At 36.7% G+C, this 14,156-nt stretch overlaps 1 protein-coding gene across 1 annotated transcript in view; it reads right to left on the bottom strand.

The window, feature by feature from the left end:
• Positions 1-314: 314 nt before the first annotated feature.
• Positions 315-14,156, bottom strand: part of PTPRC (protein tyrosine phosphatase receptor type C) — a 121,379-nt gene continuing 107,537 nt past the window's right edge. The window contains exons 23-32 of the mRNA XM_061187231.1: positions 13,912-14,069; positions 13,563-13,698; positions 11,744-11,893; positions 8,603-8,693; positions 7,238-7,371; positions 5,975-6,109; positions 4,243-4,365; positions 3,841-4,019; positions 2,183-2,318; positions 315-690 (exon numbers count right to left, since the gene is read on the bottom strand). Coding sequence (XP_061043214.1) covers positions 415-690; positions 2,183-2,318; positions 3,841-4,019; positions 4,243-4,365; positions 5,975-6,109; positions 7,238-7,371; positions 8,603-8,693; positions 11,744-11,893; positions 13,563-13,698; positions 13,912-14,069 — 1,518 coding nt within the window. The 3' untranslated portion in view covers positions 315-414. The remainder of the gene's footprint in view (positions 691-2,182; positions 2,319-3,840; positions 4,020-4,242; positions 4,366-5,974; positions 6,110-7,237; positions 7,372-8,602; positions 8,694-11,743; positions 11,894-13,562; positions 13,699-13,911; positions 14,070-14,156) is intronic.

Consider the following 14,156-nt stretch of genomic DNA (forward strand, 5'->3'; position numbering starts at 1 on the left):
TCCAGTATAAAATGTTATGTTTCTTAAAAAAAAAACCCAAAAGGCAAAGCTTCTCAAGAGCATTTAGATTTACTTGAAAGCATCCTCTCTCTCTTTCTCTCTCTCTGCCTCTTTGTTTCTGTCTGTCTGTCTGCCTCACACACACACACACACACACACACACACACGCACACATACAAAGAAGTTGTTTTTTGCTGAATGATGGATAAAATTTAAAATAAGTATAAGACTGTACAAAATGCTTCAGCAAAACTGTCTTAAATATTTTTCTACAGTTGTAAAATAGAAACTTCCCACAAATATTGGTCCATGCACTTCATTAATCCATTGTATATCTATTTTGCCTTTCTAGTTCTAGAAAAATAGAAATAACATTTAATGTGAGGTTTTGAGTTGCCCCATGTTTGCCTTCTCCTATGCACTTTGAGTTAAAACTGGGCTCGCTGGACCATTGGCGGAATGTTCTGGCCCCTCAGGGCCACTTGCGGGTTTGGAACTTTCATCCTCTTTATTTCCTTCAGGGGTCTTATCCAGGGCACCAGGTGGGCTCACACAGTTGGCATCCTGCTTTGCTTTGTCCACTTCATTATCAAATTCAATTTTATCTTCTTGTTGGTTGTTTTTCTTCACCTGCCCGTTCTGGGCAGGGCAGATGCTAGCAATGACATCATACAGGAATTGGTATTGCTCCTAATAAAGGGAAGAAGGAAGGAATTACATAAAAGAGGTTTATGTCATTATTTTTACATCAGATGAAATTTAGCAAGACTTAATCCTTTACTTGGGGAAGACCTGGGTATCAGAAAACAATTCTCATGTGTTTTCATAAAAAGAACATTTTAAATGGTTCACCCTCCTTACAGTTCTAAAGGACTGACTGCAGGGCAATCTTCAGAATTTACCTTGTAGCCACACCAGACTGGTGCTCGGCCCCCTCGCAGGCCGTGTGGGGTGTCTCATTCCTAAGCTTTTGCAAAGGAAGCCATTTTTGGTGCCCACCCTCTTGGTTCATGCCTACATATCATTTAGCATCAGATCAGGATGCTTCAGGAAGCCAATCTGATCCCCTTGGGTTAAATTCAGTGCCCTCATTCATATTCTTCTAATAATTTCTCTGTCATTTCACTTACTACATTGTTTAATAAATGTCTGCCTTTTCCTCACACTAAACAATGAGTCTCTTAATGGCAAAACACATAGCAGGCACTCAATATACTTTTAACATCAGTACATGCAAGCTCAAGGTCATACATAAGTAAAAGCTGCCTATATTTGAGTGAGTAGTTAAGTTTACTTTGTTACTAATTCCCAGACCATCATCTGTGGTCACTACCACTTACAGGGGACACAGCTTGGATTGATTACGACAATGCTCACTCATTATCCTCTCTGTATCCACACCTCTTTGCAAGGTGACTTTGCAGGCCCTTTGGACAAAGGTTGAGTCTATGACCCCATGCCCTACACCTGAGCTGGCCTTGTGACTTGTTCAGATAATAAAATGCAGAGGAAGGCATGTGCCAGTCCCAAGCCTGGGCTCCAAGGGGTCTCACTCTGCCCCTACGAACCCTGCTGCCTTTATGCGAATGTGTCGGGCTAGGCTTCTGGATGAGGAGAGACATGGGATCCACTCATCCCTATTGCCACAGCTAAATGCCAGCCAACTGCCAGCCTAGTGGCAATCAAGGTCCTTTTGGACAAGCCAAATCCCAGTGGACACATCAGCGACAGCACACATATCAGTGAGCCTGGTCCAGGTTGGCTAAGCCTAATGTGATCGGCAGAACTATTCAGCTGATCAAACATATCATTGAATTATAATAAACGTTATTTTTTATCAGTCTCTAGATTTTGGGGCGGTTTGCTACACAGCAACACAAATTGATACAGGATTAAAGGTGGGGGAACTGAGGGAATCCATGAGCTTTTAAAAAGATGTTCTTCAAGAGCCACCACCACAAAGTGTTGGCAAACTCCAATTAGGTCTCTTATTTATACTAATAATAATTCAATGTGAATTATCATGTAAAATGGAATTTAAAAGAGAAGATTAGAAAAGTAAATAGAAAAGAAGTAATGGAAAGGAGAGGAGCAGAAGTGGGGGAGGGGAGGGAAGGAGCGAGAAGAAATCGTCAAAATAAAAATGCAAAACATGTTAAAAGCAATGATGAGGTATACTTACAAATGTGGGAACCATTCCTGGCCTAGCTTTGCGTAGAGATTTTACTGCTTGAAAAACATCTATCACCTCTTCTGTTTCTGCGCTTTCCAAGAGATTTAACAAAGCACAAAATATTCCTGTTTGCTGAGATCCATCTCTAAAAAAGAAAGAATAGATTAAAAAAAATTCTACATTATATGGAGAAAGTGACATTGGAATAAAAATTGAAACAGAGAGACAAGAATACATGCTTCACTTCATGTTTACTGTAATTATTTCATTCTAATCTCTTAAGAGCAAAGCATTTCTGCTAAGTGCATGTTTTATGCAAACTTTTTCAATTTGGGAATATAATACTCCTTTAGTTTAAAAAACATTTGTCGTAAGCTTTAAAAATATACTTTCTTCTATTAGTACTTTACCAATTATAATGCACTTTAATTTACATCTGAAGTTGTTAAGACAAATATAATATCTGCCAGATAGATGAGGATACTGAGATTTAGGGAAGATAAAGGCATGGCTAGAAACTGATGAAACCAGAAATACTGGACCTGATATTTTGTAAATTACTAAACCACATGCTTTTTCTCCTCTCTTCTGCCTTTCCAGTGCTTTTTACAAATGTTAACACTTCTGCACCAATAGAAAAATGATACCTAGTGAAGTTATTAATTAAAAAGAGGACAACCAAATTACTTACCAAACTGTGAAAGGTATGTTAGATTATAATAAAAATTCAATTTAAAGAATATATTAATAGCAGAACTTTTATTGTACATAACAAGGAACATATAGTAGGTATTCAGCCATTCCCTAAGAAACACATACAGTTTTAAAACCTAAACTTCCCTTCTTATTTTTCTTTCCATGTAAGTTTTACCTTTGAAAACTCAAATAAATGCCAAAAAGTAATATCTGTCTAAGGTCTTGATTATAGCGTTTACAATTCTAATAATAATAATGAAGATTTCTCAAAAATTCTAAAAGCCCTTTGCTAGATTTACATTTCTCATTTTACTTTACTATTTTTCATTTCTAATTTACTTTACCATTTTTTATGCAAACATTTTACATCACACACCCTTCTTTCAATATCTCTTATTTAAGGTGGATGTCTATCACAGACGAAAGTAAGGGTCTGCATAACAGAAGTTAATCAAATCAAGTATTATTATGTATATTATTAAAATCTTTGCCTTTGAGGTCCGTTTAGAGAGTCAGGTGATGGGTTTCAAATCGAAGCTGCTAAACATTGAGATTTCAGTTTAATAAATAGCTTAAAATATGTTTATTGGAGGCAAAGCATTCAGTCTTCTGGATTTTACTGACGCCTAATAGCATGGCTCAATGCACTTAGGCAGAAATAAAATGCAACATCCATCCATCCCTCTGTCCTTGCATCCTTCCTTTCATTCATTCATTCGTTCATTCAGGACATGTGACATTCCAGGTTCACAGCCTAACAACATTGTACTAAAATACAATTATTTCTACTGTATTTCTATAATAGTTATGCTGTGGGAGCACACGTGAGAGAGTGACCGACTCCCTAAGAGGCTTCCACTGCGGTCATGCATTTTTATCTGTTAGGAGAAATAGAATTTAACAGAAGGTGCAAACCAAGAGGTCAAGAAGGATGCTGATTTTTAGCGCACATCCCATCGAATCCCACCCACCTGCAGTGAACGAGGAGAGGCACATTCCTGTGAAACTTATTCCCTTCGGTGGAGTTCTTCTTGGGAAGTTTCTGTTTGAGATTCTGAATCATTGAGATTAATTCTTTGGGCTCCACGGGCAGTTCTTCCCCATTCCAGTTATTAAATTGGTACTGGTACACAGTTCGTGGATCTTTCCTCTAAAACCAGAAGGGAAGGGAACATGAACTCGAGTGACGCTCAGCCCATCTGATAAGTTGATAGTCATGTTTTCCTCACAGTTACTTTCATTTAAATCATTTAAAATTTTTATTCTGAGAACATTATAGAGAGAGTTGCTTTGTGTTCATAGAATGGTTTATATTAGTTTTTCAACCAGATCAATTACCCCAAAGATACATACTCCTGAAATTGTTTGTATACCTTGGAATGTCTCAGTTCAAAAGCACGGATGGTATAGGCTGAAGATTTATTGGTGTCCTTCATATGAACTTCTACGTCTCCATATGTTTGCTTTCCTTCCTCCCAGTACTGAGAACAGGCTTCCTAGAGAAGAAAGAACATGATTCAATATCATCTGCCCAAGGGTTCTGTTTGTTTTTAAATGCACTCAGAGTACCTCTCTCTGTCTTTGCTCTATCCCTGTCCTCTTTCTCTTTTCTTCCCTCTGTTCTATTAAATTTGAAATTACAACTTGTGCTCTAAAATTGAATCTTAATCATAAAGATCTAAAATCTATTTGAAGTATGCTGGACATCCATTCAACAAATACATGGTGTTGCCTCGTGCAAATCAAGGGAACCTAGGGATAGCCGAGGTGGCCAGGACACCACAGGTACGGCTCTGCCATCCCTGGTGTAGATCTCAGATTCATTTTTCCCTTCCTTCCATACCCTCACCATCACCTTTTCAAAATGGATGGATTGACCTGATGTTGGTCATGACCCCTGCAATAACTTAAGTCTCTCTGTTCCTCCAGGGATCCTTGGGGAAGGAGGTTACACCTCTTGGAGCTTTGTCTCTATCTTGTCTATATCAGTTGATTGAATATACAAGGAAAGGGTCAAATTGAAGAACAGGTGGATTACAAAGGTATTTCCTCCTTCCTCAAATGGTGTTCCACCAAATACAGTCCCACAGTTGCTGACCATAATAGGCATTCCTGCCCACACTCCAGTTCCATTTCCTGACTTTCCCAATTTAGATGAAGGAAAAGATTGCTAGAATTCCACGTTGAAAATCTGAACATAGATTTCTTTTTTAAAAAAGACAAAACAGAAAGATTAAAAAAAAAAACTATTTTCTATGTACAAGGGTACATAGGGAAAAGAGAGAGAGAAAAAGAAGGCATATAGTATAATGCATACTTATGAGAATATTTATTAAATAAGCTTGAACATATGTCAGATAATGTGTTAGGTGCTAAAACTAAGGTGTACTGCCAGGTAAATTTTGATAACTTGAGGTATTCGGAAAGGCTCAAATACATGTAACAGGCATTAGGCAGAAGATCAAGTTAGATCTCAAGTTCACCTCCAACTATAGAATTTTATGACAATAAATACTACATGGATATAAAGAAGACAGGATTTAGATAAATTTTCCGGAGTTTCATCGTTCTAGAAGAACGGGATCAAAATGGGAAGAGAGGGCACATTTAGATACATGGAATGTCAGAAAATCAAGTCAGTGAGGAGAACACAAATGATGTGTCACGATTCAAGTCAGTAAATCTACTTGTCCAGGGTGGAAAGTATGGAAAACATAAAAATATGAGGAAAATGGAAAGATACATAGAGCCCGATTATTGAGGGTCATAAATATCAGACTGAGAGTTTGGTTTCTATCCTGAAAAAAAAAAAGGAAAATGTGACTGTTTGTTGTTTTTAGCAGAGGGTGGCACTGAGATTGCTGTGCATTATATGACCCGTGAGCAGTAGTCAGGGCTAGCGAGGGGCAAACAGGAGAGAGGGTCGGAACCCGGATGCAAAACTTTGGAGGCCAGCGCTTGGATGGAAAACGGGGAGAATGAACAAATGGAATTGTGTGACAGAGGGATCAAAAGGGCTCAGGTATAGCGATCAAGTAAGTAATCCAAGAATGAAGCATCAGAGTTTAGGACAGAAAGACTTAAAAGCTTCTTAAAAGTACAAACCTGGTCTCCATTCTTTAGCTCTGTCAGCATAACAATCACCTTGACTTTTCTTTGGAATATCATTTGCCAAAAGTCACCAATGGTCTCTTTCAGTGGTCCCTGAGCTGCAATCATCACTTCAGGTTTCCAATAACTCTTTAAAAAAAAAATAAAGGTGAGACTTAGTTACTTGTGCTGGAGAGAGAACAGTGGATGCTTAAAATAACCATTTGAAAGTACAGTCACTTAATTTGATATCAGTGCTGTTACCTAATATTAAGATGCTTAGGTCCAATCCTGTGATAAACCATAGTGGAAAAGCATATTAAAAAAGATTATATATATATATATATATATATATATATATATATATATATATATATATATATCTATCTCCGAATCACTTTGCTGTACAGCAGAAATTAACATGACATGGTAAAGCAACTATACTTTAACTTTTTAAAAGTGGAAAAAAAAAAAGATTCTTAGGTCCAAAAAACAATGTGATATGTATATATAAGATATTTACTTAGTTAATGATAATACCTGGCTAATAGTGTGAAATCAAGTTTAGAAGATATTATTTTAGAAAACTAACAATTTTTCCTTCCAAAAATACCATTTTTTCCACTGGAAAGCTTAATGCGATGGTGAAAAGAAAAAAAAGCATAAGAATTTCAAGTTATCTTCATCATGTCTCTAATTTATGTTTATATATTCTTCTGCTATCTTATAATTAATATTCTATGAATACATATCAATATTTTAAGAAAACTGGGAAAAGAAATAAATTCAACTTAGTGTACATGCAAAAAGTATTTACTGAATTACTAAAAGTTCCTTGTTTGAATTCTCAGTGTATCCAAAAAAAGGTATGTGACACAGACTCATTTAAATATTCAGAAAATCTGAATGAAAAGTCTTTAACTATACAAATATGCAAATGTGGGTTTGCTTACAATTTGTGTATATGAGTAAGTATAAACATTTTCAAATACTTGCTTTTGCTGAAAGGTCATTATTTTTCAAATTATATCATAGTCATATTTGCCATAAACTGTAACTAATAGCATTGTTTTGTTTTGTATCGACTCATTAGGTTTTAACATCTGAGTGTTGCAATAAGTTAAGATATAGCATTAAAAGTGGAAACTCTCATGTCAATCAATACATAGTTATGGTCAAGCTCATCATTCTTTTATAGAATCACTTAATGCATGGCCATAATAACATACATATATTTTTTAGAGTCAGACCTTGGGTTTTGGAAGCATAAGGACCTACCATTACAAAGGAGGCATTGATGTATTTGCTCGTCTCCTCCGAGTCACTCTCATCGTCAGAGGACTCATCTGAGTCGTGCTCACTCTCTTTGCTCATCTCCAGTTCATGTTTAAGTGTTACTCTGTTAAAGTCATCTACGCAAAACAAAGTAGCAGTCAGTCTTCCTTTAAAGGCCTAATCCATGCTTGATCGTCACGTGGAAATTAGGAAGTCACTTAGAAGTGACAGATTACATGATGTACATGTATTGATCTACAAGGAATGAGATCCTGCTCCATTTTTATTGATTAACAAATTATTTTTTAAAAGCCTAATAGACAGAAGATCCCAAGAAAGTTCCAGGAAAAAATATAGGCCATAACTCTATGTCATAATGTTCCATACGACTATGCAATCTTTGATACATATACTTTAGATTTCCATGGAATATCATCATTCTGATGGATAAAAATTTTAAAAATACATATATGTTAATAAAATACATAGCTTAAGTAAAAACCTAATTTCTCAATTATATCATATTAACATTCAATTAACAATCTTAATTAAATGGGTATCTCAGATAATTATTTCAACAAGAAAAGTATTTAGTCCATAATTTCTCACTGTTTCTCAATTTCTTTCATTTATAATAACCTGATCAAATGATCTGATTAGCTACATCACCATCAATTCCATATTTTAAACTATATTCATAAGGACCTCTTCAGTAATTAACTAGGTCAGCCATGCATTGATCCGATTTATTTGGTTGTCCAGCTTATTACCTTGGGTTATATTTTCTCCATGCTAGTTTTAGTGTAGGCAACTGAATAAAATTATAGTTGTACCAGGTGTGGTCCTATCAATATACTTAAGTAACAAAATTCAAGTCTTGAAAATGATGCTTATTTTGATCTGTTAAATTTGATGATTTATAGTATATTTCCCATCTACTTTTAATCTCCTTGGTGTAAGGAAGGGATAAACAGAAAACATAAAGGGAATAAAAGGATGTAATTTTGCTATTTAACAATTACCCTGGAGTAAATAACTGCAATAAACTGAAGATGAGAGAAAACTGGTAAAGAGGACTTGGCTTTTTTCCCCCCAGCTTCAGAGGTTACATCTTTCTGAAAACCCATTTCTGAACTAACTGGTACAAAGAAAACACAGAATATTGTCTGTCCTCCAAAGTCCATTGTAAATGTCTGGGGTTCAATGTATTTGCTACAACTAAAATTCAAATAGCCTATAACTATTCTCTACTGTCAAGCAAATGTTGAAAAACTTGCTTCCAAATGGTTTGTGTGTGTGTCTCACATTAAACAAATTCAAAAGAGAGCTTCACTTTATCTGATACAAAAAATAAAATAAGCTGCATACATGGAATGATGTTAGAATTCCTGTTTTTACTCTTATTTTCTTCTTGATTCCCAATGTGCTGTATCCTCCAGCTCCTATATGAAGGAAGTCTCTGAGGGGGGAAAAAAAAAAACAGAAAGGAAAACGCCTTTAAAAATTTATGTATTGGCTTAGTTTATTATTGTAATTTATTATTGATGCTCCCTAAAGAAAAGAATTTCACCAGGTTTTGTGAAATTTGCATACGTTCCCTAAGGGCACAATTTTTAAGTTTGCCTCTGAATTTTTCTTTATAATTGCTCAGGTATTAAATACTTTGACATGGCGAATTTGAACATATACAATTATATAACAGAATGTGTTTCCCGGTTAAGCGGTGCTGGATAGCAAAATAGTATGGTTTATTCTTGTATAAGTTGAAAGCACCGCATAGATGTTGATTATTCTCCATATTGCAAAAGCAATGGTAAATTATTTTAAATGATCCAAAGTAAATTCTCCAGATGAAGCATTTGCCGAAGACTAGGCTCACGCTTCAAATAATCAATACCTCATTTCTTTAATCCCTCCAGACTCTTTCCCTCTCCCTCGCGGTAGCTAATCAGTCGACAAGACCTATCATTTCTCCGGGTGGAGCTCTCAGATCCTTCTGCTTTTCTCTCTTCCTACTTAGTCCAATCTGCTTTCATTTCTCACTTGAAAACATCAGCAGTTTTTCACTGGCCTCTTTATCTTCAATCTCACTTTCTCTAATCCTTCTAAAACACAAAACAGAGCAGGTCCCCCCTCAGGTTCTTGGCAGCTTCCCATCTTTGTTAGGAAGGATCCAGCATCCCACAGAAAGCCTGTCGGGAGATGCCCTTGACTGTCTCTGCAGCCTCACCTCCTGCTGGGACCCTCTGCACTGCAGCCAAACCTACTTCCCCCAGCCTTGGAAGGGGCTAAGCTGTCCTTTAACTCTTGGCAGATTCTCAGGTGTGTTTTCTGCCTGGACTATCCTTTTTCTCACTCTGCTAACCTCTACTCACCCTTTAGATATCTGTTTACTGGTCAATCTCTACTGGAAGATCTCCCTGCCTGCAGCCTTCTCTTCCCAATAAATAACTTAAATAAATATTTGTCAAGTGGATGAATAACCTAAACTGAGAGAGCTCATCATACAAAGTTCAGGAAAATTATACACACACATTATACACATATATGTGTGTGTATATATAGGTATGTGTGAATATGTATTGTATATAAATGTTTCGAAAACTATGGTGCCTTCTTTCAAACTAAATATGGAACCTTGTTTCAAATCACACTCCAGCCTCTTCATTTCTTAGCCTCTTCACCTCCTATAATATTCCTCCTCTCTTCAGACATCCACATTCCCCACTCCACTTTTGTAGGTAGATTTCATTCCAAAGATTGCATCACTTTAAAAATTATGACTTCAACCATCCTTCCTATGGAAAATTACCTCTATTCTTCCTAGTCATTTATTCTAGTACCTCCAATCCAGCGATCTGCAATCCTATGAAAACCTTTATCATATTGTTTTTACTCCTTTCTCTTTTTCCCTCATGTCTTTCTGTGGCCAATACACTCTTTATCGTCCACACTATATCATTCATTTGCAAACACCCTTAGAGCCTTTGCCTCCCAACTTTCAATTATTCACTTAAAAAATTCTAGATGGGTTTAACCCAACTATACACAGCTCTAACCCCAATGTTACTGTAGGAAACAAAAACAAAACAAAACAAAAAACCGACTGGCTCTCTTTAATTTCATGACCATAAATTTCAAAAGATCCAACAGTAATTCTGGCACCCCTACCACCTTTGCCTGGGAGATTGCTTTCCTACTTTGATAGAACTATTTCACATGCTTTTCTCTTTCTCAAGCACAAGGCCTTCTTTGCCCTACTCACTTCTGTCCCCCTAAACTCCCAACCAATGATCTTACTTCGTATTCTCTTGAGAAAAATAAGGCAATTAGACAAGAACTGCCTCGACTTCCCGTCACTAACCTACCAACCAACCTCCATCTCTATCCTCATTTTCTGTCTCCCTTTCTGCTTAGATGGAATAATTTCACTGTTTCTATGAGAGCTGTGGTCACTACCTGTCTGGATCACACTCATTCCCCATGTCCACATACAAATCACTTTGATTCTTGTGCCTAGAATTGTACTCAGTACAGAGCACAGACTTAATCATATTTGTTCAGCCAAAGAATTTACCCTTTTTTTAAGTGACCTTACATATGAATGTTTAAATTAAATGTATAAGTGTTTTAAACAGTGTCTGTCTATATGCAGTATAGTGGGGTTAGTGTATTAAAGGCAGTCAATTTATCAGCTAAAAGAGCAAGAATAAGAAAACACCCCTCTATTGAAGACCATGCTGGTAGCCTACTAGCTTTTCCATCACGGTGATTATCTCAAGCTCCACTCCCACCCCAGCCCCACTCTGATCCAAAACATTAAACAATTCTGCATCTGATTAAAATCACGTTCCTGGTCTTGTCGTGAAACTCTCTGAATTGACCAGTTTGGTAGTTTACAGAAAGATTCAATAAATTGAAAATCATAGGTGAAAGAGAAAAGTTACAAAACATTTTTTTGACAACTGAGCAATTTGGAGATAGCTATGCCAACTCTCTGAAATCACAGTGAGCTACATCCTAGGTTAGTGTTCAGAGTAACTGCCTGATAAATAGCTTAGGACACACATATTTATCCTTTAGTTTCTGTCTACCAGCTCCAGCCAGTTCAGTTCATGTTCCTAAGTAGTCATAAACTCCTCTAACTATTTCCTTTACAAACCAAAACCAGATGTAGTTTTTAAAGGTGAGATGCTACATTGCCTTTGGCGGGCCAATTCTGTGACCATATACTATTATTTTGACACTTTATTTTATACCAGCTTAATGAAGAATGGTTGAAATGTTGGCTGTAGAATCAGATTTCTTGGTTTCAACAAGTTTCCTATAGAATAGCTGTGTGCTTTCAGGCATTTCTCTTAAACTCTGCGTGTCTTAGTTCTCTCATCTGTGCTCCATTTCATGGCAAAGCCCAAATACAAGAACTATGTCAAGTGCATAGGACAGCACTGGAAAAGAGATAGAGGTTCAAGTTATCTGTAATGGTGCTCTTGTTATCACTATTGTTACCTGGAATTCAGCCTCCAGTGGGGAAGGCTCACTGGGTGGATCTCTTTTCTTCATGTTAGACAGATATGGATGTAACTCAGACAAGCTCACTTCTGTTTCTCCAAACTGATTGTATTCCACCAAGGCCTGATGGATCAAGATGTACTGTGCCTACAATTTCAAGGAAGAATATAGATAATTAATTGATAACTTAAAGTCCTATATATCACATTTAAATAAATTCTACATTCCCATAATTTTGCTCATATGGAGACAAGGTATGGAAAAGAAGACTGATATCTGTAACATTTAAACAATCTGGAAGTTAGCTCTCATGGTTCTCTGGGATATAAGCAAATTCCATCTCAGATTTTTTTTCCAGAAAAAAAAAAAATAGCTTGGTAAATAGATGAGGCATCTACAAGGTAGGGCATAACTTATATCTCATTCCTAACAGCTAAAAAACATTATCTGTTACTTCCTTCTGTGACTAGTATTGAGTCAGTAAGTTAAATTACTAATATATAAAACTATAATAAGTTTCACACTATATCTGAGAAAGAAAAAAGCAGGTTGATATTCCATAGAACACATTTTTTAAAAGAGTTTCCTAGAACCTTTTAATAGAGAAAATTATTCTAAAAAGCACAATAGGCCAAACCCATATTTAACAACTCCTAACCTTTTCTCATATTTGAATCCACCATTTTTAAATAAATGACATATTTCTGAAAAAATTCAAGCCTCTTTAACACCACCTCTAGTCCCCTGAGTTTGGCTGTAGTATCCTTCCACTCTATTATGTTTTTTTCCACAGGAAATAATTTCTTTTTTTTTTCTCGTGTACGATCTGTTTTTATACTTCTACACTAATATCTATGTATTTATAACATTGTACATTTTTGTGTCCTTTCTTAACAATGACATAACTTGAATTGTATACGTTTCATCTGGTGACTATATTCACTCATTGTTTTCATCTGAGCATCTACCTACACAGAGAGCTACAGACCTAGATTATTCCTGTCAATCGCAGCAGAGCATGTGTTTACAAAGGGTCCATATGTCCACATTCTGTTTGCTCATTCCCATATTGATATATATTTAAGGTTTTCCATGTTTTTGTTATTCTAACAATGCTGAACACAATGAACATTCTTGAACATGTTTCTAGTTGCACACATTTGCAAATGCTTCTCTCAGTTATATACATACATGTAGAATTGCTGGGTCAAATGCAGACAATTTTGATAATAACCATCACTTACAATTACTGACTACATGCATCTTCCAGGGACTTGTCTAAGTGCTTGCTTGGGTTACCCTTTGTGTCTTAACTCTGTAAGGTAAATACTATCATTACCTCCATTTTACGTATGACTTAACTGAGGCACAGGGACATTAAACACTGGTAAAATGGTACACAGTATTAAGAATAACAAGCACGATTTGAAACTACTACTTCTAGTTCCCAAAACCAGGCTCTTAACCACTGTACCGGCCTATTCTTGTCTCCCCAGTTTTAATTTTATGAGATGCTGCCAAACTGGGTTTTGGCATTGAAAAATTTTTCCCAATCTGATATGTGTAAGTGCTATTTCATTATTTTTTTAAATACATTTTATAGTCATCTTCCTTCCACAGTACTCTCAGCCACTAATGCAAAATCCTTCTAACTGCGATTGGTGCTTTAGTTTTCAGGAAATTAAAAGAAAACAATTTTCACCCACTGTTCGAGGTTGAGAAGAATTTGGATTTCCTTTAAGATCACTACTCCCACCACAAAAAGATTTAAGCCAAAAGGCAAAAGTGAGGATAGTGACTGCAGCCTGAAACATACCTCCACCTGAACCATCAGGCACCTCTGTCGCCTTAGCTTGACGACATAGCCATAGACATCCACCTTGCTCTCTGCCTCCAGGCCTTCTAACATGGCATCAATTCCAATATAGGTGCCTGTGCGTCCAACACCAGCACTGACAAAACAAATGAAAAGGTTGAAGGTATGATCGATCACAGCAGGAAAATGAATGGAAAAGCGAGCAAGGGTGAAGCAGGGAAAACAATGTCATTTTCTCCTCATAGATTGTTTCTCAAAGTAGCAATTGCCAAAGGGGAGGGTGGCCCTAACACCCCAAGGAGTGAAAATTTGAACAGCCCTGGTGCTTTTGGTGGAGGTCTTTATTTACCTGCAGTGCACCACGACGGGGCCACTGAAGAAGTTGCTGAAAGCGTTCACTCTCCTGCGCAGCTTGAGGAGCAGGTGAGGGTCTTCGGGGACCCCATGGTCTGGCCAGCTGGTGAACTGAATGTGGGTCACTGCTCTCCCAGTTGCTTTTTCTTTTCTCTAGCCAGGGGATAATATTTTTTTTTAGATGATTTTTTTCTCAAAGCAAACTATGGGACATAAGTAGGTGAAAGGGAGGAACAGTAC

Source organism: Eubalaena glacialis, chromosome 3 (genome assembly GCF_028564815.1).
Source record: "Eubalaena glacialis isolate mEubGla1 chromosome 3, mEubGla1.1.hap2.+ XY, whole genome shotgun sequence".
Taxonomy (NCBI): Eukaryota; Metazoa; Chordata; class Mammalia; order Artiodactyla; family Balaenidae; genus Eubalaena; species Eubalaena glacialis.